This window comes from Poecilia formosa, unplaced genomic scaffold (assembly GCF_000485575.1).
Source record: "Poecilia formosa unplaced genomic scaffold, Poecilia_formosa-5.1.2 Scaffold140, whole genome shotgun sequence".
Taxonomy (NCBI): domain Eukaryota; kingdom Metazoa; phylum Chordata; class Actinopteri; order Cyprinodontiformes; family Poeciliidae; genus Poecilia; species Poecilia formosa.
The window spans coordinates 1,413,398-1,438,819 of NW_006800079.1; the positions used below are offsets into that span (position 1 = coordinate 1,413,398).

At 38.6% G+C, this 25,422-nt stretch overlaps 1 protein-coding gene across 3 annotated transcripts in view; it reads left to right on the forward strand.

Moving 5' to 3' along the window:
- Positions 1 to 25,422, forward strand: part of LOC103145333 (neuropilin-2-like) — a 112,886-nt gene that overhangs the window by 40,991 nt on the left and 46,473 nt on the right. For all 3 annotated transcript variants that reach the window (XM_007562715.2, XM_007562716.2, XM_007562717.2), the window contains exons 4-8: positions 2,924 to 3,151; positions 7,901 to 8,056; positions 8,149 to 8,318; positions 11,591 to 11,746; positions 23,420 to 23,564. In XM_007562715.2, the coding sequence (XP_007562777.1) occupies positions 2,924 to 3,151; positions 7,901 to 8,056; positions 8,149 to 8,318; positions 11,591 to 11,746; positions 23,420 to 23,564 (855 nt within the window). The remainder of the gene's footprint in view (positions 1 to 2,923; positions 3,152 to 7,900; positions 8,057 to 8,148; positions 8,319 to 11,590; positions 11,747 to 23,419; positions 23,565 to 25,422) is intronic.

The following is a 25,422-nucleotide window of genomic DNA, read 5'->3' on the forward strand; positions in this document are numbered from 1 at the left end:
GTGTTCTTATGTGTGTGTATGTGTGTATATGTGTGAAGATGGGCTGTAAATTTGGATTTTATCTTGCAAAGAACCTGTACATGGATGTGTGCATGTCAGCTCACAGCATACACACAAACCTGCAAACTAACACATGGAGCAGACACAAAAACTCCAGTTTCAATGCTAGGATTTTTATGATGCAAAATAATGAGACTATTACAAATAACTTAAAAAAATTATTACATATGTAACATAACTTTTGCAGTTTTTGCCAGCATGGTTTAACAGAAAAACAACCAAACCTGTTTGAAGGAAAATATAATTAAACATTTTAAGGCAACACAATACACACAACCCTTCCTTGTGTTATGTGATGATGAGAAAAGCCAAAATATCAGGAGGAAAATTGTGGATATCCTCAAATCTGGTTCATTGCTGATGCTTCAAGTAGGGGGGTGCCAGCATGTTGTGTGGGTGTTTTGCTGCATGGGAAATCGACGTACTGTACAATATAGATGATATCATGACGAACGAACAATATGTGGAAATACTGCAGCAATTTATAAGGACTTATAAGGGATATATATTTCATTAAAGATGAAAAATGTTTTGAACAGGTTATTAGTTTTGTTTTCTTATATAACAACTAGGCACTCAAAACCATATATATACTTTATTTTTGTTTCAATGTGGTATCCTTTGAACTTTAATAAATAAAAGTGGTTGCATGCCAACACATCATTTAAAGACATGCTGACAATCCCCGTCCTGAATCCCAGAGATCAACGAGACATAAGCATCAGATCTACCCGGCAACAAATACAGCAACAAGCTGTCAGCTTGCTCCTTTCACAGTAATCCTGTTCAAACAGATACAATACAAGTAAAGCACAATAGGAAATAAGATGAGGTGGTGATAGGTGTTACTTTCAATGCAAAGAAGGGACAGATCAGAACAAGACGGGAGAAAGGAGGGTATAAGTAAGTGGGTTTTTTTTTCCAGGCTCTATGAACATGAAGTAATGAGAGGGGAATAAAATCGCTGCCGGCTACAAAACTGGTCAGGCGTGCACTCTCCACATACACACACGCACCTACTGACTGTCACGCAGCCCCCTAGCTATGCAGCGACTGCCTCTGCAGGGGGGCCAGACGCAGAAGAAACAGTGTGTTTATGTGTGAGCGTGTGTTTGTCTGCCACTGAGGTCACGCCGCTGCCAAGAAGATCATAGTAAAAACAAAGTCTGTCCAGAAAGTGCAGCAAAATATTATTTCATTCATTTTGATGGTGGAAAATCTGTCTCTGATAATATCAGATGTCAATATGTAGTTAAGACTGACGCTCACGCAAATGAGACAAATGAAAATATCAGGCTGAAAACATCAATATTTTTAGTCACAACCACAGAAGACTGAATCACCAAGATGTTCAAAATTAAATAAATCAGACACATATGGTTATCGCTTATAGCGTCTGTCAGTCTGTACTCGTGGTGTAAAAATCTAGTTTCCATGGAGATCTCCAAGCAACCTTATCAAATTAAAGTCTTTAACTTTCGAGCTTTACTTCCACAGACACGCTGTGACTCCAACTGCCTTGTTGCTCACAATGGAAAATCAATGCGGTCATTTGCATTTGAAAGAAAAGGAGTCCAGACTCTTTTTGAGTTTGAATCTCAAGCCCTTAATCAGCAAGTGGACATGTTCAAAATTAAAAAAAAACTCCTCACCCACTGCTACGATAAACACTATTTTGTGATGTATTCACGCTTCTCTTCATTTATGGAAGCATGTAAGTACAATAGCAGACACCCAAACAGACTGGGGGGAAATGGGTTACAATAAGAGGCTTAGACAGTGTGTGTGTGTGTCTGTGAGAGAGTAAGGGTTTGGTCACACATGGTTGGCTAAGCTGGTATAATGGTCCAATTGGTGCGACTGTGTTCAGTCTATAGTGTGTGTGAATCTGAGTGTTAATAAGGGGGTAGATCTAGAAGGTCCCATGAACTGCTGTACTCCACATGCATGATACAGTCTGCAGATTATCCGTTTCTTTGTCTGGTATTTAATATTTTTGAATACGTATTAAAAGACAGTCATGTAAAATACATTCCATTCATGCTTCACCAATTTCTGAAGGCCAACTCTCCCAGAACTTAAGCTACTTTTCCGGTGGTGGGCACCGTTAACTAAAAAGTCAGTTGCGCTAACCCTAAAACACTCATCATAATCATTAATTCAATAAATATATTGTTCTCTGTTGCCCATGTTTTATAATATTTCTGTATGTTTCTTGTTTGAAATACATTTTGAGGGGAAACATCAGAGGATCTGAGGAGAGGAAATGGAACTGCTGCCTTAAACTGCTATGTTTACCCACTTCAAAATAAGAGCATTAATATAAATGTCTAACTATGTGACAATGGATAACCAAAACACAGATGTTGACTTTTATTCAACTGAAAATGTATAAAAACAGCCAAGTAAATTAGCACTTCAGAATTTATCTGGCACATTCATTTAGACAAAGCTAAGCATGTAAAGTTTTTTCAAAGTTAACAAACCCGCTAAACTGCTAAGGAAAAATTAGCACACTAATGGCACATTAGCAGATTAGCAGAAGTGTGCTGTGTACAAAAAGTAACTAATAGGAGTATTCCCCAAGTTTTTTTTTTTATTATTTTTTAATCTTTTATAACACCACGCTAAAACACCAGAATCAGGTTCATGTCAAATCTTCATTTTTATTGTAAATGACATCACTCAATATCTACCCACAAACTCACAAGCTTTCAAATAAAGAAAAACATGTATGAAGGGATCATTCACAGTATTCAATTTCTTGAAAAAAATAACATCATTTCACTTATTTTATAACTGAATCTGGCCTTTCTCTGCCACTAAGCTACATCTCCCTTTCTGCTTTGTCTCATCTTTCTAGGCTCAGATTGTTCTCGTAATTTCACAAGTCCCTCAGGCCTCATTGAGTCCCCGGGCTACCCCGACAAATACCCCCATAACCTGGAGTGCTCTTTCATTATCATCGTGCCACCCAGCATGGATGTCACCCTCACCTTCCTCACCTTTGACCTGGAGAACGATCCCCTGCCAGGGAGCGACGGAGACTGCAAGTACGACTGGCTGGAAGTGTGGGATGGACTTCCAGCAGGTACGGCATGACTTTAACTGCTTTGTAGTGGCAGGAAAACAATCCATGGTTTTATTCTATTTTGTTAAATAAATAGAAAAATGCATTTCTGTTTAGCTGTCCTGAGGTTTCACTTTTATTCAATAACTTTTTACTGCTCTTACAGCAAAAAGTCAGACACTGTAGCTTAATCCACTTAATAATCTGCCAGTAGAATTTGTACTTTTCATCAATATTCAGTAGTTACTAAAACAAGCTCTTATTTCATGCAGAAAAGTTACATGTAAGTTAGTTTAGTCTTAGTTCAAGTGTACTAAGCCATTTGCATTAGACACTAGACCAAAAATAGTTTGTAAAATTATGTTTATGAAGTTTAACTTCTGCATAGCCTATTATAGCTTAATTATGCTCCCATCACCATGCTTGATGTAAGCAACAAACAAACTTCAGAGGCATTCAAAGAACTGTGTTTTTTTTCTACTGAAATTAAATTACACTCAGGTAATTACATTCTAAAGGCTCTTTGTTGAGTTTATGTAGGTATACCAGTGTTAATTGGTGCCACATTTTTAGGACACATGTATCCTTCTGCTTTCACTTCACAATAGTGAAATTTGCTATTTTGTGTTTATTTAGCACACAAAATCGCATTAAAATACATCAAAGTTTATGGTTGCTACATGATAAAAAAGACTGCAAAAGTTAAAGGGCAGTGGATACTTTTGTGAGATACTGTATGTTTGTGTTATTTTTGGTAAATCCATTGAATATTGTTCATGGAGATGTTCAGCACTACCTCACCTGCTTTCTGAGTCAGTACAGTGAAAAAGTGCCCTGCCTACATCCTTATTGACTGCAGTAGAGCCGAGACTATTTTAGCAGCTATGTGTTGGTAGATAAAAGCTAAGCTTTCAGGCAGGATGCTGGCACCTGTTGTGGAAAAAAAATTAAAGGGGAAAATAAAATAGGAGATGTTAAGCAGAGGGACAAAAGGGATTGGAGGTGAGAAGGAGAATGGGAGATGGTGAAGATATTTCTGGTGTAGCTGCTTGAAAAATTGGGAGATTTCACAGAGAGTAATCCATAAGGTGCAAAGACCTTGTCTCTTCTTTCAAGCAATGGAATGAAAAGAACGAGCTGGAAGCGTTTGTGGAAAGGCAGCGAAAAAAAAAAAAAACCTCTGCAGCTGGAAATACAGGAACAAAGCAAGAGATGTTGGACTGAGGATCAAGGTCGGGAGATTTGTGGCCTGCCTGACTTCGGGAAAGGATAAACAGGATTTCTGAAAGCAGGACCGAAAAGTAGGGAAGGGGGTTTGCCCAAAGATTTGTTCTTTATTCAAGCTACTCCTCTCCTCATGAATAACTTCTAATTTCCTCTATTCTAAAAATGGACAGTTCTGATCAAAAAGATTAACAGCTGCCAAGTCAGGAGAGGTTAAACAATTGATCGCCAAAGAGGAATCGAACATCACAGAAAGGAGAACCAACAGCTGCTTGCAATGAGCTTTAGTGCAGCGATGAATTTAGCCTGCAGGGCAATGGCAAGGCAGGGCAGAGAAGAAATGCTGCTTACATGGATGAAGGAATAAAAAGAAGCTGCTTCTTTCCAACATTTTAAGAAAAAGGAATAGAAGAAAACAATGAAAATAAATGCTGTGGCGTACAATAATGGAGGAAGATTCCAAAACAAGATGAAAGTGGAGGGAATTTAATGGTAAGAGAAAGAAATGAAGGACTTTTGGTTTGTTCCTAAAAAGTACATGCTGGGTATAAAGTGACACCAGGTTTCAAAACCACAAAAAAATAAAAAATTATGCAACACCCTTTATACGATTTAAAATGCTTTTAATTAGATTCTGGACAGTAACCAGAGTTTTAGAGCTGCCCTTCCTCACTTGTTGCTGTGGACTGGTGGTCAGCTGGCTAATAAAAGCCAGCTTTTCCAGAAAGAGAAAATCATCTGCCTGGAAACATTTATGTTGTACTTACTCCAGTTATTCTTGTTTTGATGTTTAAATTTGGTTGATCTGAAACATCTAAATGTTACACAATCTATAAGGGGATAAATACTTTTGTACAGCAACAATATTCTGCAAAATATGCAACTTGAAATCTACTTCAAGATTTTGTAACATTTTCAAGTCTTTTTATCTTATTAATGTGAAACTGCATTATTCAAAGTTATAAAATGGTGAAACTCATCTAGGCTCTTAGGAGGAAAAGTGAGTAGGGAAAAAAAAGACTCTGAGACAGTATTGGGTTAAATCGCAGTGGCGAAGGGAGTGGATGCTAAAAGACGGCCTTAAATCAGTTTATTCAGTTAATGGGAGCAGAGATAAACAGCCTCAGAAGTCAGTTTTCACTCGATTAAACAACAAATCAAATAAGGCAAGAGAGAGAAAACTGAAAGATGAGCTTAAACTGTTCCTATATTTACTTCAGTGTACATACAAGCATTGGTATGCTTAGATTTTATCTCCTCAGATGAACTGACTAGTCAACTGTTTGCTTTCAGGCTCATCTATCAACCTTGGGGATGGAAAGGAAATGAGATGAGCCCTGTCTGTAAAGCAAGCTGTAAATACACAAAATCTTGTTAGAGAAATGTAATTGCGCTGTATTTTACTTTCGCTTTGTTTTGCTTGTCTTTTTTCCTTGTTTTCCCTGCTCCTCGCCACCAACAAGAAAAGAGTTATTGCCATTGTCAAGAGACGTATTTCAAATATCCAACAATTCCAAAAGGGAAGGGAAAAAAATCAATAGTGCTGTTCGATCGCCAGCTATTTTTTCTCCTCCTCCTCCTCCTCTTCCTCCTCCTCCTCTTCTTCATGTGTATATCTCTGGAGCTGGGAGTTTGCAGGATGAATGTTGTACTATCTCATCACACACCCTCCCTTTTTCACACACACACACACACGCACACACACACACACACACCTCTGGGCTTTGAATCACAATCGTCTGTTTACGTTGAGGCATTGACATTTTGTGGTACGGTAGGTAGTCTGCTAGAGAGGAAAAAAAAACGGCACAGGGAATCACTTAGATCTTTGGATTAACATGTAAACTCCGTGTACATTTTTACTGCACGTTGTAAAACCGTGTTTAGTCCAGAGATGGAGATGATAGATGAAGGGAAGAGAGGTGATGACACCAGGAGGATGAGCAGACGTCGCTGCTGGAGGGAGTGATAGAGATGAGTGATAAAACAGTGGAAGTAACAGCGGATAGAGACAAATTTGAGGGTTAAGGGATGAAGGGATTTGAAGACAGATCTCTATCTCAACTCGAGAGGGATCTTGTGTGAGTGACATGGTTAAAGGTTTCTGTCATGAGTCTGAGGTCTGCAGTGTTTCGCAGAAGTATTTACAGCCGCAAACTTCAGTCTACCTTCTTTAAAAATTTTTATGTGACATACAAACACAATGTGGTGCATAATTGTGAATAAAAATGAGAAAAATGTAAACAGATTTTGCAATCACCCCATTAATGCTGGTTCCGCTCAACATGATTCAATAAAACTAAATAGAAGTTACCAAATCATTAAAAAGGAAGGAATTCAGTTGTTCTGTGAAAACCTCAGTATTTTGTCAGAGAACATTTTGTTAGACATGCACCGCACAAATCTGGTTTTAAAGAAAAGAGTAGCAAACATGCAAGGGTGTGCCCTGCTTAGCTTCGACTATATTCAAACGTTTTGGCATAGAGCTTTTCGTGGTTTAAAACCAACACTGTGGATCACCTGGAATCCATCCTGGTGGTGGCTACATCATGCTCTGGATGTGCTGCCCTTAAGGAGGAACTGGAACGACATATAGAGCTAAACAGAAGACAAGAAAAAATAGAATCTGCAGATAATTTGAGAGCGGGTTGAATGCTTAGCTCCAGCCAGAAAATCGGTCTCAACATACAGTAACAATGAAGTGGTTGAACACAAAATTATATTCACATGTTGGCCCAGACTTGAAAATTAATGTTCACAGATGCTCTCCATCCTACGTGACTTAACTTGAGCTATTTTTGCAAAAATGAATAGGTGAATTGTAGTCACTAGATGTACAAAGCTCACAGAGACAAAGCCTAAAAAGAGTTCCAGCTGCAACTAAAGTGAATCCGGAGAGGCTGATACAAATGCATGCCTCAGCTTCAGATTTTACATCCAAAATTCTTTGAAAATCTTGTTTTTTTTTTCCTGTCTCTTCAGAATCCTGCTCCACATTGTGTTGCCCTGTCACTTAAAATCAGGACAAAATGCAGTCGTTTGTGTTGGCAATACAAAATGTAAAATAGTCAAGGAACACTGTAAACACTGTAATTAATCTGTTTATGTTAATGTTATGGCATTGCATGATCTAAAATAAGATAGCAGGGGAACCACATGGATATTTGAGTTGATACCAAATCCTTTCATTTATGGTGCATGTTGTGAAAATGTGTTTTAGTCTAGAAGTGAAGATGACAGATAAAAGGCAGAGATATAAAGACAGAGGGAGGATGAGCAGACGTCGCTGCTGGAGGGAGTGATGGAGATGAGTGATAAAACAGTGGAAGTAACAACAGATAGAGAAAAATATGTGGGTTAAAGGATGAAAGGGTCTGAAAATGTATCAGAGGAGGAGTGATATCGTGTGACTAACACAGTCGGAGGATTTGGTTAAGAGTCTGACTAATATTTAAAGGAAAATTGGCAAACAGCGTCCAATTTTCTGGCAAATTAAATTTTTAATGGCAAAATTGGTTAATCTACGGATTCTTATTGGATTAACAGTGGGCCCTCTGATTGGCCGATACTGTGGGACCAGAGTACCTCCTGAAATCCAGTCATCCACTGGGATCCTCTCGCTGGCTTTCCACACTGACATGGCTGTGGCTAAAGACGGCTTCTCCGCTCGATACAACATGACGCACAAGGAAGTCAGCGAGAGTAAGTTTGAAGTCTTCAGTTGTGATCCAGCAGTAAAACATGAGTTTGGGTCTTAATCATCTCCTCCCAACATCTCTCCTACCCATCTTTAGCTTTCCACTGCAGCAATGCCTTAGGAATGGAGTCAGGAAAGATCACAGACGAGCAGATCATGGCTTCTTCAAGTTTCCATGATGGAAACTGGCTGCCGCGTCAAGCCCGACTCAATTATAGAGAAAATGGGTGGACGCCTGCTGAAGACAACAACAGGGAGTACATACAGGTATGAGTTTGCTGTTAACTCTGGTCATGAAAAAAATAAGTAGAACCTCTTTTAAAGGTGATATCTTAAAATTATTTTGACATAAAAAAAAAACTATACATTTTGCAACTTTGCCTGGTCTAAAAGTGTTGTAAACTTAGATGTAGTTAAAAATTCACAAGTTCTGCAAAAACGTCTGATGAAACCAATGCACAAATTTCAAATAGCATAAGCTTAAACTCAATGATTTTGTATTTATGGGCAGTTTCATTCTTTTCTCAGTTAACTGGCCAACTTTTTTGCCCAGTTAACTGGACAGTTTAGGGTAAAACAGACATACACCTAGACGTCTAAAAAACATGTAAAACCAATTCTAGATGCCAAAAACATTTTAATTTTTAAACCAAATGATTAACAGAAGAGGCTTTTTCCTGGCAATCCTTACAAAAAAAAAGCAAGGCTTTTCTGATCTTGCTTTTATTGTTGTCAAATCTAAATGAGGTTTGTAGAGTCTGTCGTACAGCTCTTGTTTTTTTCATAATTTCTCTGAACGTCGTACCATTTGCCCTTGGGGTGATTTTTCTGGGACATTAACTCCTGGGGAGATTGGCAACTTTCTACACTTAAATTGTTTTTAAATGGCCTTATAATCCTCCCCTGATTGATGGGCACCAGATATATTTTTTTCTCTTTGTTCATTTGTGATATCTTTTGTCTGTTCCATTGTGTTAGCACACAACTGCAAAACCTCCTGATCTTAGAGCCGGTCAGACTTGCGTATGTTCAATTAATCAAATAAAGTTGATCAGGACAGCTGTACTTAGTCTTTCCTTCATGTTGGAAGGAAGAGTAATTCAGTAACACGTATCACAAGGGTTTTCTTTAAGTCATCACGTCAGAACTTTAGCTTCTTAGATTAGATTGCAGCACTAATTTGAAACGCTATGCCTTAAATACTTCTGTCATAACATCTCTAAAAACCTTCCTGTACCTAACCTAAAAACAGATGGTGCGCCAACTTTTACATCGTCTTTCATCCACAGTTGACATAATAACTCTATCACTGATATATTTGTGTCAGGGTTTGAGGGAGAGATAGCTGTGAGTGGGAGGGAGGCAGAGTGGTGTTTGGGTTTAGCTGCATGGGTGTGTGAGGCATTGTTTCCGGCGTTCTGTCACAGTGCCAGCTTTGTTCTGTCCCTGAGCTAAGCTTGAGTTATGAGGCTGTCTGGCTCAGGGAGAGAAAGTGAAGGTGAGGTTTAGCCCGGGCAGCCAGAGAGGGGACTTTTCGAATAGGCGCACACTGTAAACAACAGATTATGCTGCTGGTTGGCACCTTTGGATAGTCTTCCAAAGCCTGCCTAAAGCTTCAGGTTTGCCAGAGGCCAGCACATCTAAAGACAGATTGGTTTAGTTTCAGATGGGTTATCTTTTGCGGTTTATGATCTTTACAAGCATGCCTGTAAGCATAATGCAGGAGGCTTTACTAATGCTTTTCAAAAAACACGGTTGCATGATTGCATATTTTTTCCTGCCATTTTCATGTGTGATTATAAACGCTTACTTGGATTTAAAGTGACAAGAGTCCCTAGAACAGCTGAGAACTGAGCAGACTAAAAACCAATTGAACAACTTTGAGCGAAAAAATGTAATGAAGATGTTTTGTATTGCCCATAAAGACCAACACCAACCTTTTCAAGGAAACATAATAGGTCACCTGCCAGAATGGATGTTGATGCCAGGTCTGCACAGGGCCAGAGACTTTTAGCTACTTTACCACTGAACAAACAGTGACAGAACCCTGATGAGTGCATATTCTTCTCATTCAGCAGGTTTCTTCTAATTACATCGTACCAATTATGGTGTCTAAGACCTCAGAGTGCATGTGTTATTTTGGTGCGAGAAATTTCTATTCCATTCTTTTCTGTTGTGTTTCGTACGCTCACTGAGGTGCAGTACAGATTGATGGTGGAGTTCTTGTGGCTCCGTTATTCTAACAGCTCTGTGATTGATGAGGAACCCTCCCTGGCAAAACTCACTTAGCATTTCTCCCTCTTTCATTTGTTCTTCACCTCCGTTCTTTCCTTTCTTGTTCTCCCTCTCTTTCTACCTTTCTCCTTACTTCTCCATCTCCTCTCCCCTCATCCTCTGCCCTGAACTATTGATTAGTTGTCTTGCTGTATCTTGTTCTTGCCCTACCAGTGCAGAAACACGCGTGTGTGTGTTGGAAGTAATCTAAAACACCTGTCTTCTTGACAGATAACAAACGCAGCATTTTCCCTCCCCCGGTGTTTTGTACTTTACCCATGTGGGACATAACAGTGCACATTCACACAGCAGTCTCAGATTAATCAGCAGGTTTCAACAGCTCCTTTGGAGGAGAATAAATGTTTTGACCAATAGTAGGACCTTTCTCATCTTTTCCTCTCTATTTGTCTGTCTTAAATTGAGATAGCTGAAGCCTGAAGCTGATGTGTTTTAGTAAGAAATCTTCAAGTGCAGCAGCTCTAACTTTTTAGTATCAGTTGTGATTCATTTGTGCTGAATTTTTAAATTGGGTTGACAAGAGCAATTATTTCCCATCAAAAACAGTGAATCCTTACACATGATGATAGGAATGCTGCTCCATTATAAAAACCTTATTTTAGAGCATATTGTTGGTAGTATTATGGTTTATATCCAGTGTGCTACATATGTAACTAGACAGAATGGATTTTTTGATCAAACAATGAATTCAACACAATTTGTGAATAATCTTTATAAAAGTCTAAAAACATTGAGGATTATCGCAGAATGGCATAAGACAAGCGTATTTACATACCTGTGCCATTCATCTGGAAATCATTTTTCTGTTAATAAATAAGCAGTTGTTTTCCATTTTATGATCTTCAAGAAAATTTGTGAAAATGCTATTCTTTATGTTGAATTTATGAATAGATTTTATGAAATGCTCAGCAACTTTCAAATGTTGTTGCAGCATTGTTCACATCACTACTTTAGTGACAGAAAAAAACAGTTGCACCTCTGTATATTTAGTACAACACAGCCAGTAGTGTAGCAGACACACAGCTTAACATCTACAATTAGCATGGGACGTGATTATACTTATTGTATGTGAGGAAATTAAAATGAGCCGCAGGTCATAACCATTGATTTGCTGGGAGAGAGTCTCAGCAGTGCAAGAAGCACAAAGAAGCAGAGAAAGAGGAGGAGGAAAAAAGCAGAAAGATGCAAAATGCTGGAGTACAACAAGTCAACTTCCTAAGGCTAAATCCATCTTCTTTTACCAACAGGTGGACCTCCATACTCTAAAGGTCCTCACAGGGATCGCCACTCAGGGCGCCATCTCGAAGGAAACTAAGAATATTTATTACGTTTCCTCCTTCAAGCTGGAAGTGAGTACTAATGGAGAAGACTGGATGATCTACAGGCACGGCAAGAATCACAAGGTGAGCAGAACAGCTGGTTACAACTGGAAAACATTTGTGATTGTGTACTTCATCTGCTATTTTTCACATATTGTAACATTATAAGCACCAAGAATGTATTTTGCATGGATTTTACATGACAGGCACCCGTTAAGTAAAATCCAGTGCATCCAATCACATTCAGAGGCCACCTAATTGCTAAATTCAAAGTCTGTCTATGGTGCAGTTTATTTCTACTGGAAACACAGCTGTTCTGGGAAAGAATCAGTGGTTTGTTTGAGAATATTTACAAAAAGCTGGATTAATGAACACACCAAACAGGCTGTGGATGAAGTCGTGCAGAAGTTGAAAGCAGGGCATACAGCGAAACGTCCAAAGTATTTTACGAAAGAGTGGCAAGAAAAAGGCATTGTTGCAAAAAAAATAAATCATGGACTAGTCAAAGTTCAGACCCATATCCAACTTAGAATCTGTGACAAGACTTGACAAATGATGCACTGCCAATCCTATCGTACAGAGCTTGCTTTGGCAAAAATCTCTGTCTATAGATGTGAACAGCTGGTAGACACATTATCTCAAATCACCTGCAGTTTTAACTGCAAAAGGTTGTTCTAAAAAGTATTGAATCAGGAATAGAAAAACTATTTGACACTGTTTAGTATTTTACTTTTAAAATGTTTTGCATCATTTGTCCTTTTCCTTCCACTTTACAGTGGAATGCAGATGTCTTGCATCACTTGCAAGGCACCATATGCAGCTGTAATTGACCACAAACCAAATTTTTAACCAGTGTCTCCAATTAAACTGCTCAACTGGCATTCAGCTGGAGCCCTTTAAAGGTTTACAACAAAGTCTAAGAGAGAGAACTGGTATCTCCAAGCCTGAAGCTGACTCGACTGTAAATACATTTATACTTTCTTCATTCTGTTTTTCACATCACATCTGTTTCGTGTTACTTTCTGGTCAGAGCCCTGCTGAATGGAAACATGGCTGAGCAGGTCCCCGAGTTGTTTCTGCCAGAGGTGTAAAATCATGATATATCTTCAGTGAGCATGCTGCAGTTTTGCGGTTTCAAGGTAGAAACAAACCACGCAGCTTTTTGGGTCTTAATGGGTAAAAACGTAATCCAATTAGAAGAGTAGCTCAGTGGCTGTGGTTGTTTTTTTTTTACATTGCAGCCATTCTTCCCCATGTCTGTGGTCTCACTGTGGTCTATCGCCACGTCTAGCCTTGTGCTGTAAACGCTTATTCCTTAACGAACGCTAATGAATGCACATACTAGCAGATGCATGTGTTTTGCTTAGTGTGACCATCTGGGGTCTCTTTGTGGACTAAAGATCCCATAAGACTCCCAGAGAAATGATAGATGGATAAAACAGTGAAGGAAATGAAACATATGGGAATGACTGAGTGAAAAGAACCTAAAGAAATTCTGTCTCCTGCTAATGTGTTCAGCAGCTTTAAACATGAGCAGAAGTTTCCACCTTTTATCATCTCAATAAACATGAAAATTTGCAAAACTTGCAGGGTTTTTATTGCAGTTAGGATTTACAGAAACTGTTATGTAGTTTTAATGTATTTCATTCAGCAACTGCAGTTTAATGGCATGCTGACACCAGACTACAATTTGAAACAATAGAAATTAAAAAAAAAATAAAAAAATCAAACATGCAAAACAGATTAATGACCAGTGCTTCCAGATTAGTCGCTGGTGCTACCACCCATAATCCTCTTTGATTCCCCAATAACCCTAGAAAGCTGAATACCAACAGATACACAGAATGGGAGAAGTGTGTGTGTGTGTGTGTGTGTGTAGTGAGAATGTGTCTAGAATAAATCAACGCCAGCTTGTGGTAGAAAACATTTGGTGCTGGTAAGGATGTTTTGACCCTCTTTGCTCCCTGGTGCATACTGCCGTTCAGATGATCAGTCACTTCATTAAATGTAGGTCTGAGAATCATTATCTCATTGTGAAAGAATGGAGGCAAACCAAATATTTAGAATTACAGAACTGTTTGGAGATTTGATTTAAACTTAATTACCAGTTTGTGTAACAAGTCGGCCATTTATCACTAAAAGCACATTGAAATGTATGTCAAAGAGTATGAATCTCTCTAAATCATGGGACTGAACTGACTTCAAATTTGTGCGAGTTACATCATTTGTTTTCTAATGTGCGTTGAGATATTTACGGTAAGCTGTGCTACATTAAATTGAGTGAATGTCAACTAATTCACTGCTTGTCCTCTGTGAAAATTACTTAACTAGCCTTTGCAACTGTTTTGCATCCTCGGTTTTTAGTAATTTTGTTTACAAATGTTCAGACTCTGTTTTTGTAATTATGTATTTATCCATCAGTGTTTTTGTTAAACTTTTTATCTTCTACTCTCCTTCCCTGTTTCTCCTAAAATCTCTTCATCCATCTTTACATCTGTTTAATATCCGTCTTCCCCTTTTTGTTGCACCTTCTCCATTCCTCTTTCCTTCCGACCGTCAGCACGCCATATTTTATGCTTTCTTCCGCTGCTTTGTGTCTGAGAAAGTCATCAACGATTGCTGTTCAACTATGCTATGATTCTTAGAGGTGTTCCGAAATAACTAGTAAAAGTAAAACTATTCAATAAATGGGAGACACAATGATTAAACGTTTCTAAATAAAGCTATTAAATGTGCATTAAGTGTGCAGTTTTCCTTGTAAATGCAATACTTACAGAAATTAAAGACGCATTCTCATAGATGGGTGCGTTTTCGACCTCATTTTTCTTGCATGTTAACATTTGTCTCAGATGAGTGGCCCTTAATAAACCATCCACTTCACTCCAGTCACTTAAACATCTGGGAGGCAGCCCATAGGGGTGGTGCTGCTGTCACGCAACATCCTGATGATTTGTGTGATCTTTAATGGTTTTGATAATGTCGTTTAATGCCTGTTTTGAACCTAAAGGGACTCAAACTGACTTTAACACGAAGGATAATGTTCAGACATATTTTGCCCCTGTTTGGAAATCCTGTACAGTCAGGACAAGCACAGATCTTCAGAGAACAAATCATTGAAAATTAAGTTAGAAATGTTGGCTAAAATACATAACATTTATGAAAAATAATAAATATTTTTATAGTTGCACCCAGAGACCTAAGACAACATAAAAAAACAAAGGTGCAGGACCAAAAATGTTGAAAAACATAACCAACATTTCAAGGCTGCTACATCATTATTACACTATTGTGGAGGTATTGGTGGATAAAATAAAAGGCAGTTTTTAAAATAGAAAACATGCCTGACTTCCCAGGACAGCACGACCCAGGGGCTAGTGCAAATCTCCAAAATTAGAAAAAAAAAAGGAAAATATTATTTTTTACATTGTTTTTTTTTTTTGCACATCTCTTGTGTACATTGTACAGTGCAAGCACTGCAAAAAAAAGAAATGCTTGATGTACAACAAAAGTAGTACATTTGAGGTTTGGTGTTTGATTTGCACCAAACAAAAAAGACAAACTCATGCGGGTCCAACCTGAGCTGGGTAATGCTGAACACAAAGTCTTGAAAACATGTTTTAAGCAGGAACCGGTTCTGAATGCAGTTGCTTTAACAAAAAACAAGGTTACAAAAACATTTTTTTTTCTACTTTTTATGTATTTACACTATTTATTTATGGCTGGTGCAATTGGTAGCACTGTTGCCTTGCAGCAAGACAGTCGTGGGTTCGAATCCTGACTTGGCATCTTTCTGAAAGGAGTTTTCACGTTCTTCCTGTGCAGACTACCTCCATCTGGCTTCCTCCCACAGTCCACACACATAACTTTTTGGTAAATTGGTTTCTCTAAATTGCCCTCAGATGTGAGTGTGTGGCTAGTTGTCTGCGTGTTTCTGGAGAGAGTAGCATTCATTGTTTTAAGAATCATCAGAAGTCATCAATATCATGAAACAGAAAAGCATTTTGTTCGCAAAGTTAAAAACATGATAAAGTCTTACTCTGAGACATATAGCCTGCATCTTAAATACGTTGAGACTTTCTGCTGACTTTCTTTTTAATAAATGTTAAAGCAATCCAGTTGTAATCATGTAGTCCTCAGAAATGCTGGCAGACTTCTCTGTGGTCATTGCACCACTGGAACCAAGCCAAGTCGTATAAAAATGAAAAACTTTATTCAAGAGGAACAAAGATGGATGAAGGAATGCAACATGAGAAAGGAGCAAGAGGTACTTTGAAATGAAAAACATGAACAATATTTGGAAAACAGAAAGTGCAAAATGTTAGGTTGTCAAGCATTAAACTGATAGAAAGAATGAGCTGTGAAGAGGGCGGAAGAAAGCTGGAAGCCAGAGGGAGAAAAACGAGGTTCAGAGGGGAAGAGGTGAGTGAAGGGAACAGGCTGACAGCGGGAAGAAGTGTTCATAAGGGAATCACAGAGCAAAAGAGAGAGAGATGGATGGATGAATTGAGGCAAGAAGGAGAGCGGGAATAATGAGAATAGCAGACAGGGGTGTTGACCACAAATCCCTCTGGATAAATTGGAGGTCTCAGCAACACAGCCTGGAAGCATGTCAGGAGGAGGAAAGAAAATAAAACGACGGAGTGAAGGGAGGAAGGTTGGGAGGTGAGGGAGAAGCAGAAAGAAGTGGAGAGATGAATCAATGACAAATGAAGACAGAAAAGCTGAGACCAGAAGAGAGAAACAAGACAAAGGGAGATATTACAAAGGTGCCAACTGTAATTTTGTCTTGGAGACATGTCACACACACACACGCGTGCGCACACACACACACACACACACACACACACACACACCTGGATGTAGCTGTCACAGAGAGGTAACCTCCCTGAAGTCCCTGAAGTGCATATTTGTCCTGGTGTGAGGAAATGGGAGGAGATGTGGGAGGCATTTTACTATTTTATAACTTGATGCGCGCACATGCATACACACACACACACACACACACATGCGTAGAGCACACACACACACACACATGCGTAGAGAGCAGAGTCAGCACGGACATTTGCATAATTCAGCAGGTCTCTGTGGGTCGACTCTGGCTGAATGACTGTGGTCCTACAGGCTCCCGACACACACAGACACACGTACTGAAGTACGTACCTGTACTTCAGTATAACATATCCATTTCTCTCTTTAGTTTCCTCCACTTAATGTAATTAGTCTGTAAAATACAATTAAATACCTTAAATACCTTGCAAGTCTTCACACCCCTTAATGTTACTCATGTTTTGTCTCATACTTCAATGTTGTTTTACTCTGATTTTATAAAGTTTGAATAAATATATGTGGGTTTTCAGATTTGTTAAATAAAAATTCAACAAGTGAGCATGCATTTGTGTATCTTGTATCAATACTTTGTCCTCACACCTATACGTCTTTTGGTGTAAGTTTGTAAGCTTTGCACAAAAAGTCTGAATTTTTTGCCCATTTATCTTTGAAAAATTGCTTATGGTGAGTATCTGTGACCAGCAAATTCTCACTTAGATTTAGGGCCATTTGAAAACATGACATGAGACATTCTTAAGCACAACATTTTGCCTGTAGGTTGGAAAAAATCTATTTTATACTTATCCGACAAAAACACCTTCTTCCACGTGTTTACTCTGAATGCCGAACGACTTGTCGTAAAAAGCTGCCTTGTAAGGTTTTCTTTAAACTATTTCTTTGTTGTTGTTTTTTTTTTTTTCATTCTTACATAAAGACCAGGCTGCGATGTGAACCTCAAATAGTTTTCCTTGTTGCAGAGCTTCTCTCCTTCTCGGCCTGTTAGTTTAGGTAGATTAAAATGTTTATGTAGTTTTGCCATTGTGCCATGCTTCCACATTTTGAATGATGAATGGAACAATTCTAAGTGAGATGTTTAAGGATTGTTATATTGTTTTATAATCTAGCCTATCTTTCTCTCTGACCTGTCATCTGTTTCTTATGTTTTGAAGATTCTGTTTGCACCGATTGTACCAATTTGTTTTGGTACAACATCAATTTTCAATATGCAAGGCTTGGTAGGTTAGCATCTGCTTACCTTCCTGGTGTCATCTTACCTCGTCCCTTTCTGAAAAACGTGGATGCTTAGCAAATGCAGACAGACGTGCACAGGCAGTTAACAACCTGAGCCAGGTCACAGGTGTAGTTCATCAGCTAATTGTTGCAGATGCCTTCCAGGAAGAAACTCTTAAAAGTGAATTTAGGAGTTAACTCCCCCAGGGATGCTCCATATCCCATTACATCTCCTCTCTGTGGATTCTAACTCTAACCTGGGAGCTAGCACAGGAAAAACTGTTTTCTTTCCTTTTAGTGAGCAAAGATAAAAACTGTAGTAAAGCTCACAGCAGTGTAACATATGACATATACAACTGGGTTTCCTTAAGTTTTGCAACAAATTCAAATATAATTTCCATCTTGCTGAATTATTTTCATATCACTTTTACTATATAGTTGCATTTGTGTTTCTGATAGTTGCTCTGAACATTTTGCAGAATCTAATATTGCTTTCTTTTTGACATTGAAGTTCTGTTCAGATTGTCAGACATATTAGAACTCTTTTGGGTCCCCGTGTGCATTAAATTCATTTACAAAATCAACATTTTATTATCCCCTTTGAGGCCCAATTAATAGTTCATTGCTTTCCCATATGGATCCCATAGAAAGATGTTGTCTGCTTTCTCTTTACTCATGGATTTTCTGTCTTGATGCATTTATTGCATTATATGTATTATTTTAAAAATATTTTAAAAATAATCATTGTTGCAGTAAATCTCCCTGGACTGAAGGAGGGCCAACCCAGGTAGAACCCTTGCACTTAAGCTGATTAGCAGCTGCTGATATGAACAAGCCTGAGGTATCCAATGGTTCCTCCAGGTATTTGTTGCAGCCACTTTTATTGTTGCTTTCCCATGCCATGCTGTCGTTAGCTATAGTCTGAGTCTTTTGTTTACTCCACTTTCTCATGCTTGTTTTTCCTGGTGTTGATGGTCCCATTCCAACATCATTTCAGTAGTGTAGTAAGGGTAAGTTTGGGTGGAGGATCTGTGCCAGTAGTGGGCAATTACCCAACTCCAACTTTCTCTGCTGGTTCCATTCAACCACTTTCAGATGCACATGTTTTTTAATATGCCATGTTCAATAGTACACAGTGTGACTGTGGGTCTAAGCTTCAGGAATGGCCCTAACCTCAATCAGTTGGTTATTTTTAAGACCTGAGAACTAACCAGTTTAAAGAAACTCTATCAGTTCTGCCAAGAACAACATCTAAAGGGCAGTGTTATGTATTTTCCAGGCACATTGTGCCATTTATAACACAATCAAGTAACTATGTTATCTTCAATTGTTATAAAATGCTTCATCAAAAATGACCGAAGATAAATTTGACTTCACAAGTTGATTTCTTAAAATTGGCCTTCTGTCTCCTGCTCTTTCTGACACTCCGCCTTCAGCATGTCATAACAACACTGCTCCTCTGTTATGCCACTTACAACCGTTCTTAGGAGCGTTGGACTGAGGAGTAGTTTGTGCCAGTTGCTGCTGCTGCCACTAGTCTGAAGGGGTTTTATGGAAATATGTTGGCCTTTGTGAGAGCAAGCGTTTAGTCACCTCAAATGGCAGCCATGGGAAACTCAAGGATTTCTCAAACATGCATAAATCAAAGCTACACTCCAGCTATGTTTTTTTGTGAGTGAATAACATTATAAAATTATATCAAATGCAAAAATGCCAATTTTACAAATTACTGCCTGTTTAAACATGCAGCCTGTGGTTGAGGTGCAACTCTCTTACGGACATTTAAGTAAATTTTAGTGGAGCTATATGTATACATGTGAGCATGTGTAAGATGTGTGTAATTTTGCTCCCATGGAAGTCAGATAAAAAAGTTGTTATCTCAGAGTTAGAGGTATTAGATCAAACAGAGTTGCAGCTTTGCTCGCAACTCTGTTTGTTGACCCTGAACACAACAAATAATTTAGAAAAAAGGGACTTCAGAATCTTGTCAAAGCGAAGCGTGTATACAGCACTTAGGGGCCCGTCACGCTCACAGATACTCCACACTTCACTTGAAAGTTGAGAGCCTGTAAAGGACAGCAACAAGGATAGACTTCCACATGAACATGCAAGTGCACAATGGCTCAATACAGTATGTAAGTGTGTGAGCGTGTGTACATGTGCTGAGGAAATGTTTCTTTGTGCACCAAGGGAAATCAGAAAGCACCCAGCAGCTCTAAACTCCTCAGAGTGAGACCTCATAATTACACTTTTACACATCGACACACAAACCGACACACACTCTCACATTTGTAATTACAGCCTGTACCACAATCCCATTAATTCTTGTATGGCCTTTAGGCGATTTTCCATCATTTAGGTGGTCACGGTTTCCGGTATGAAGGCCTTTGTAGGGACATGAGGTCACAGGGGGCGATTTTGCAGCATTCAGCCACTGGGTCACGGGTTCAGTACCCAGCTGGCCCAGTGGCTCCTTTCCAGTCAGAGACTCCCTTCATCCATGTCTTGCTTTCTCCCCCCCAATGGGTCCCGTTGTGTAACTGATGGAGAGCAGGAGGAAAATAATAACTGGAACACAGAGACACACATACACACCTAAAAACAAAACACCTATAAATGTGTAACCAAGCAAGTAATTAAATGCCCTTTGGCTCAGTTAAATAAAGCTCACCTTTCTCTCTAATAACCACATTAAGTTGAATCATCAGCTCAATTGAACAGCATCTTTTAAGATCAGTCAAACGACTTGCATGTTTTTTGCATTTTGTCACGCTACAACCACAAACTTAAAAGGGTTTTGTTTGGATCCTCTATGATATACCAACCCAAAACTGAAGTGGAAAAAACTATTCAGAGTTTTTAACGTTTTTTGCAAATAAAAATAAAACTGTGGAATGCTTTTTTTCCTGGATTATTTTGATTCCCCTAAGTGCAACCAGCATTATTACAGCAGTAAAGAGAGTCCACCTGTGTGGTGTTTAATTGATAACATGACAGCTATTTTACATCAAGCTCACCAATTTGGTGAGCAAACAGAAGAAAGCCATTGTTGAAAGAAAGTAGTTTTCCACAAGGGAACACATAAATATAGCAAATGTAGGAAGAGCGATCCTGGAAGAACGGTCCAATTCCAATCTTTTCATCCCCCACCAAAAAAAAATCTTATTTCTGCCCCTTCCAGATGAGGAACACATATCCAATAGTTAATGGTCATGTTGCATTTAATTGAACTTTTGTCTCTGATATGAGACATGCATCATAATTCTGCACCAGAAGAAGCCAGATGCAATACATCTGGACATAAACAATGACTGATAATTATAATTATGAACTTATGAAAGTTGTTTGTTCACTGAAGCCCATCACATCACAATCCAACCACTTCTGGCCTGACTACACATCCAAACAGACTTCTCTTCAGAAGTTGCAATCAATGTGCCGCAAAAAGCCAACGCTATTAGTTGTGCTTTCATTTTATTAGCTTCCTTTGTATTGCTATGATCTTGTGACAATTCTGTTGGCTGTCATTGCTCCATAAACTTTCAAACTGACCCATAAAGTTATCCATCTATTATTACTTCTGTGAACAGTTTGGGGTTGTTAGTCATTTGCACAGAAGTCTGATTGTAGTCACTTTTAACTATTTGTATAAACTACTAACGAAAAAATTCAGATTTCAGCAAGAATTCAGAATTATACATCAAGACCTGCTGTGAGAACGTAGCCGTAGATCACGGCATATGATTTATCCACATGAGGATAAGCCTAATTTAAACTGCAGGCCACACTCTTCAGATTTTCACTATTGGAGAGTTGAAAATATGTGTCTGATAGTTTATCATAAACATTCCCAGTAAAATATGCCAAAGTTTGTGTAACATGGCAAAGTGTGAAATGCTTGAATGGATTTGAATAGTTTACAAAAGCAGTGTAACATTACAAAGAGGCTTTCTTTTCCGCTTAAATTTACAGTAGTAAATCATCTAAGCATGGAGGGAGATGGAGTTGTCAAAGAGACAGACAGAGAGGAGGGCAGGAAAGCAGAAGCCCAGCTGTGTTTTCCAGCGGAGATGGCTGCCAGAGAGAGAGAGAGAAGGAGAGAGGGGGAAGACTTGACACTTTGTCAGATCGACAGAGATATGAAGCCGAGATGTCAAGAGACAAAAAAGGGTGCTTCTGGTCATGTGCACTTGCATTCAATTTTCTTTTTATCTGTATATGTGCACAGTTTCAGAGGAAATCGTTTTCAGCATGTTTTTCTGTGTGCTGAGACTCCGAGGGCAGCATGTAAGGAAAGGGAAGCCGTCTGTGTGTGAGCAGCGACCATTCTGTCTGGATGTAGCGCGGCGGAGTGTGTTTGTGCACTGAAGGGTGACAGAGGGCGTTTATCTCTGCACTGTGTGTGTGAGGATTTAAAGATGTTTTCCTGCGTGTGTGTGGTTGAGTCAAGAGGACGTGAGAAGAGGCTTCCTCTCCACATACTTACATCTTTGATTTATCACACACTGCATGCCCTTAGACTGTGCACAGGAGTGTGGAAGTAAACCTTTGAGCTCAATCCTCCCTTTGTCAACAGACTCCATTCATTTTATGTATTTACTATACAGAGTGTGTTTAATAAAGGGAAAAGAAACACTAACTCATGTAAAATCATGTTTCCTTTAGCTCTGTGATTTTCTTTTGTTGGGCTCTGATGTCATGGCTCTCACTTTCATATTAACTCATGAGAACTATATTGGTGTTATGCTGCCAAGCTTGAAAAAAAGGGCAAATAATTCTGGTCCCCAAGACGGTGAACTTTCACGAAGGGTCACAGATTTGTCTTTGTTAGCACTCATTGCAGTCCTGAATATTAACGATTTGTGGATTGCTGGTAATATTTTAGGATATGAAAACACAGCAATGTTCTAAAGAACACAGTTACATGCCTAAGGCAAAGTACAATAAAATGAAAACATCATCATTCAAAATGTAAATACATAAATAGGTGATGTGGTTCAGTTGCCGTATTCAAGCCTCCACAGTCTCCAGATGTTCGCAGCCAACTGTACAAAAGCTAAGATTTTTTGTATGTATGTATGGATGGATGGATGGCATAAATTACTAATGACTTACATCTCTAAAATCTCAGAACTGAACTTCCACGTCCAATTAAACCCAAATTAATTAAGATTTTTATTTGTTTTCATTCAACCGAAAAGTTTCCTCTGACATCAGATGAGACGAGCTCTTCTTAAAAGATAATAAAACAATGTAAATGAGTTATCAGTTAACAATATCATAATCTGAACCAATGCCATGTTATTTGCCATCTATGTTTAGAAAACATCCACAAAGATGTACCGGTAGTAGAAATGTGTAACAGACAGACACTCCCCTTCAGTGGGTTTGATCGAACTAATCAATCCTGGACCCTAAACCTCAGTGGAAATGAAGAAGATTCATGGGGGAAATAATCTTTCAGCTCGCTTGAAAAAAGTCCCAGGAGATTAAAGTTCTCTCTGCTTTTGGTTGAAATACGACTCAGGCCACTCCCTCACCCCCACCCCTTTCTTAATTAAAACAACTCCTAAATAAGAAGTGCAGTCATAAACTGGAAATGAGACTCCAAGAACTATCGCGATAACACAGGATTTTGCTTTATCACAAGTAACAGTCTAATATTGATATCAACTTATCTGTTACCTTCTGTCCAAACAGGTTTTCCATGCCAACACAGACGCCACAGACGTGGTTCTTAACCGAATCCCTCAGCCGGTCTTGACACGCTTCATTCGAATCAGACCTCAGGCTTGGAAGAATGGCATCGCACTGCGGTTCGAGCTCTACGGCTGTCAGATTACAGGTAATGCACGACTGCATATCTGTTGTAGTAATTCTGCCATGTCAGTTGAAATGTCTCAAATGCTACTCAAATGTCACATTACTGAACCAGTAACAACATTACATAAGAGCATACTATGCTATGCAGATGCTGTCTGCAACAATGATGGTGTACTTAACTCTAAATTTAAAATTTGCTTCTTGCAGGTTTGGAATAGTTTGTATGTTTAGATTTCAAATACTTATCTTTAATTTGCCATATCATTAATTGAGTTTTTGCTAAACTCATTGATGGTTTTGGTTTTGAGTTTCTGACTGAGAACAAGCAATGCACTGTGAGATCAAGAAAGCTCCACATCATTGCTTTTTCTGGTCCCTCGACTCTTAAATCAGAGACATAAACTTGACACATTGTATGGTTTAATCATTAAACAAATATAATTATTATTTTTTGAATATTTACAATGGATCATAAGAATGGAACTGCGCTTTTAAATAGATTACTCGTTCTAAACTTTTATAGTCTTTGACAGTTTTCTATATCAGAAGCCAAAATTTCATGATTTTAGGAAAATCCAGATAATAAAATCCAGCTAGATGAGGGTTTTATGTTCAAACGTCGTGAGTCTCATAAAAACTAATATGAAAAAGCATTATTTAAAGTCTGGATAAGAAATAAAAATGTGTTATAACCCTCGGGTTATTCTTTGTCCACTAAGCCGCAATCACAGACTGTGCTTACAGCACTGAAAGATGGTCGGCCAATGACTAAAAAAGAGAGATAGTGACACCCTGGCAAAAAGTAAGTTACTATGTCAAAAAACAGCAGCACGCAATTGTCCTAATTATTTTCAGTACAAAGTCAGTATGTGTACCGATTCATGAGATTCTCATTCTTTACACTGCAAAAACACAACATCTGGTGTATTTGTTCTAGTTTTTAGTCCAGATATCTTAGCACACTTGAAATAAAACTATCTTACAAGAAAAACATAGGAGCTTGTAATAAATAAATTATCTCTTAATATTGATACATGTAAATTCTAGTTCAACTAGCAGATTAAAGTCTTGTTATAAGTAAAAAAAAAAACCCGCCACTGGAAATAGTTATTTTATATAAAACACGCTTGTATGTCTTGTTAGAATTTTTTGTGAGATTCATGTAAAAACACATGAGTCACAGTTTGGGTGGGAGGGTTTGGTCAGAGCAGAAATACCTTTCCCCGAAAACATTCGCTGGGAAAGAATGAGTAAAAATGGAAGAAATGTCCCTTTCTTCTCATGAGTGTAATCTAATGAAAATTCAGTTCGTACTTTTATCTCTTTTTCTCTTCCACAACACACCCACTCTTGTGCACTCACACTCTTGCCCTCGCTCTTTCATATCCATATCCCCCTTCTCTGACTCCCACTCACGGATCTCTCTCACACACACAAAGAGACACACTTGGTCCTAATAGAATAATACTAGAGTGTCATGTGTGGGTGATAACATCAGAGAGTAACAGGCTCTCAGCTTTCATCTGCAGCCCTGGCAAACAAACACGATTTCAACCAGCATAATCAGCTCAATACTATAAATAGATAAAACTTAATTATACTGTCTGTGTTTGTGTGTGTCGAGAAACTGTGAAAGATAGGATTTTAAGTCATCTGACTGGGTCCATCTGTGTGTGTGCGTGTGTGTGTGTGTGTGTCTGCTCCGCTGTATCATTATTAAGTTAGGGCCTCTCCCTGGTGCCATTGTTGCGGCCATTGAGGGGGACAGATATGCTTTTATCCAGGAGGGCTATTTCAGCACCCACACAAATCACAATCGCACCAAAACAATATGACAGACAAGGATGGTGGAATATATATCTATAAATATGCATCTATCA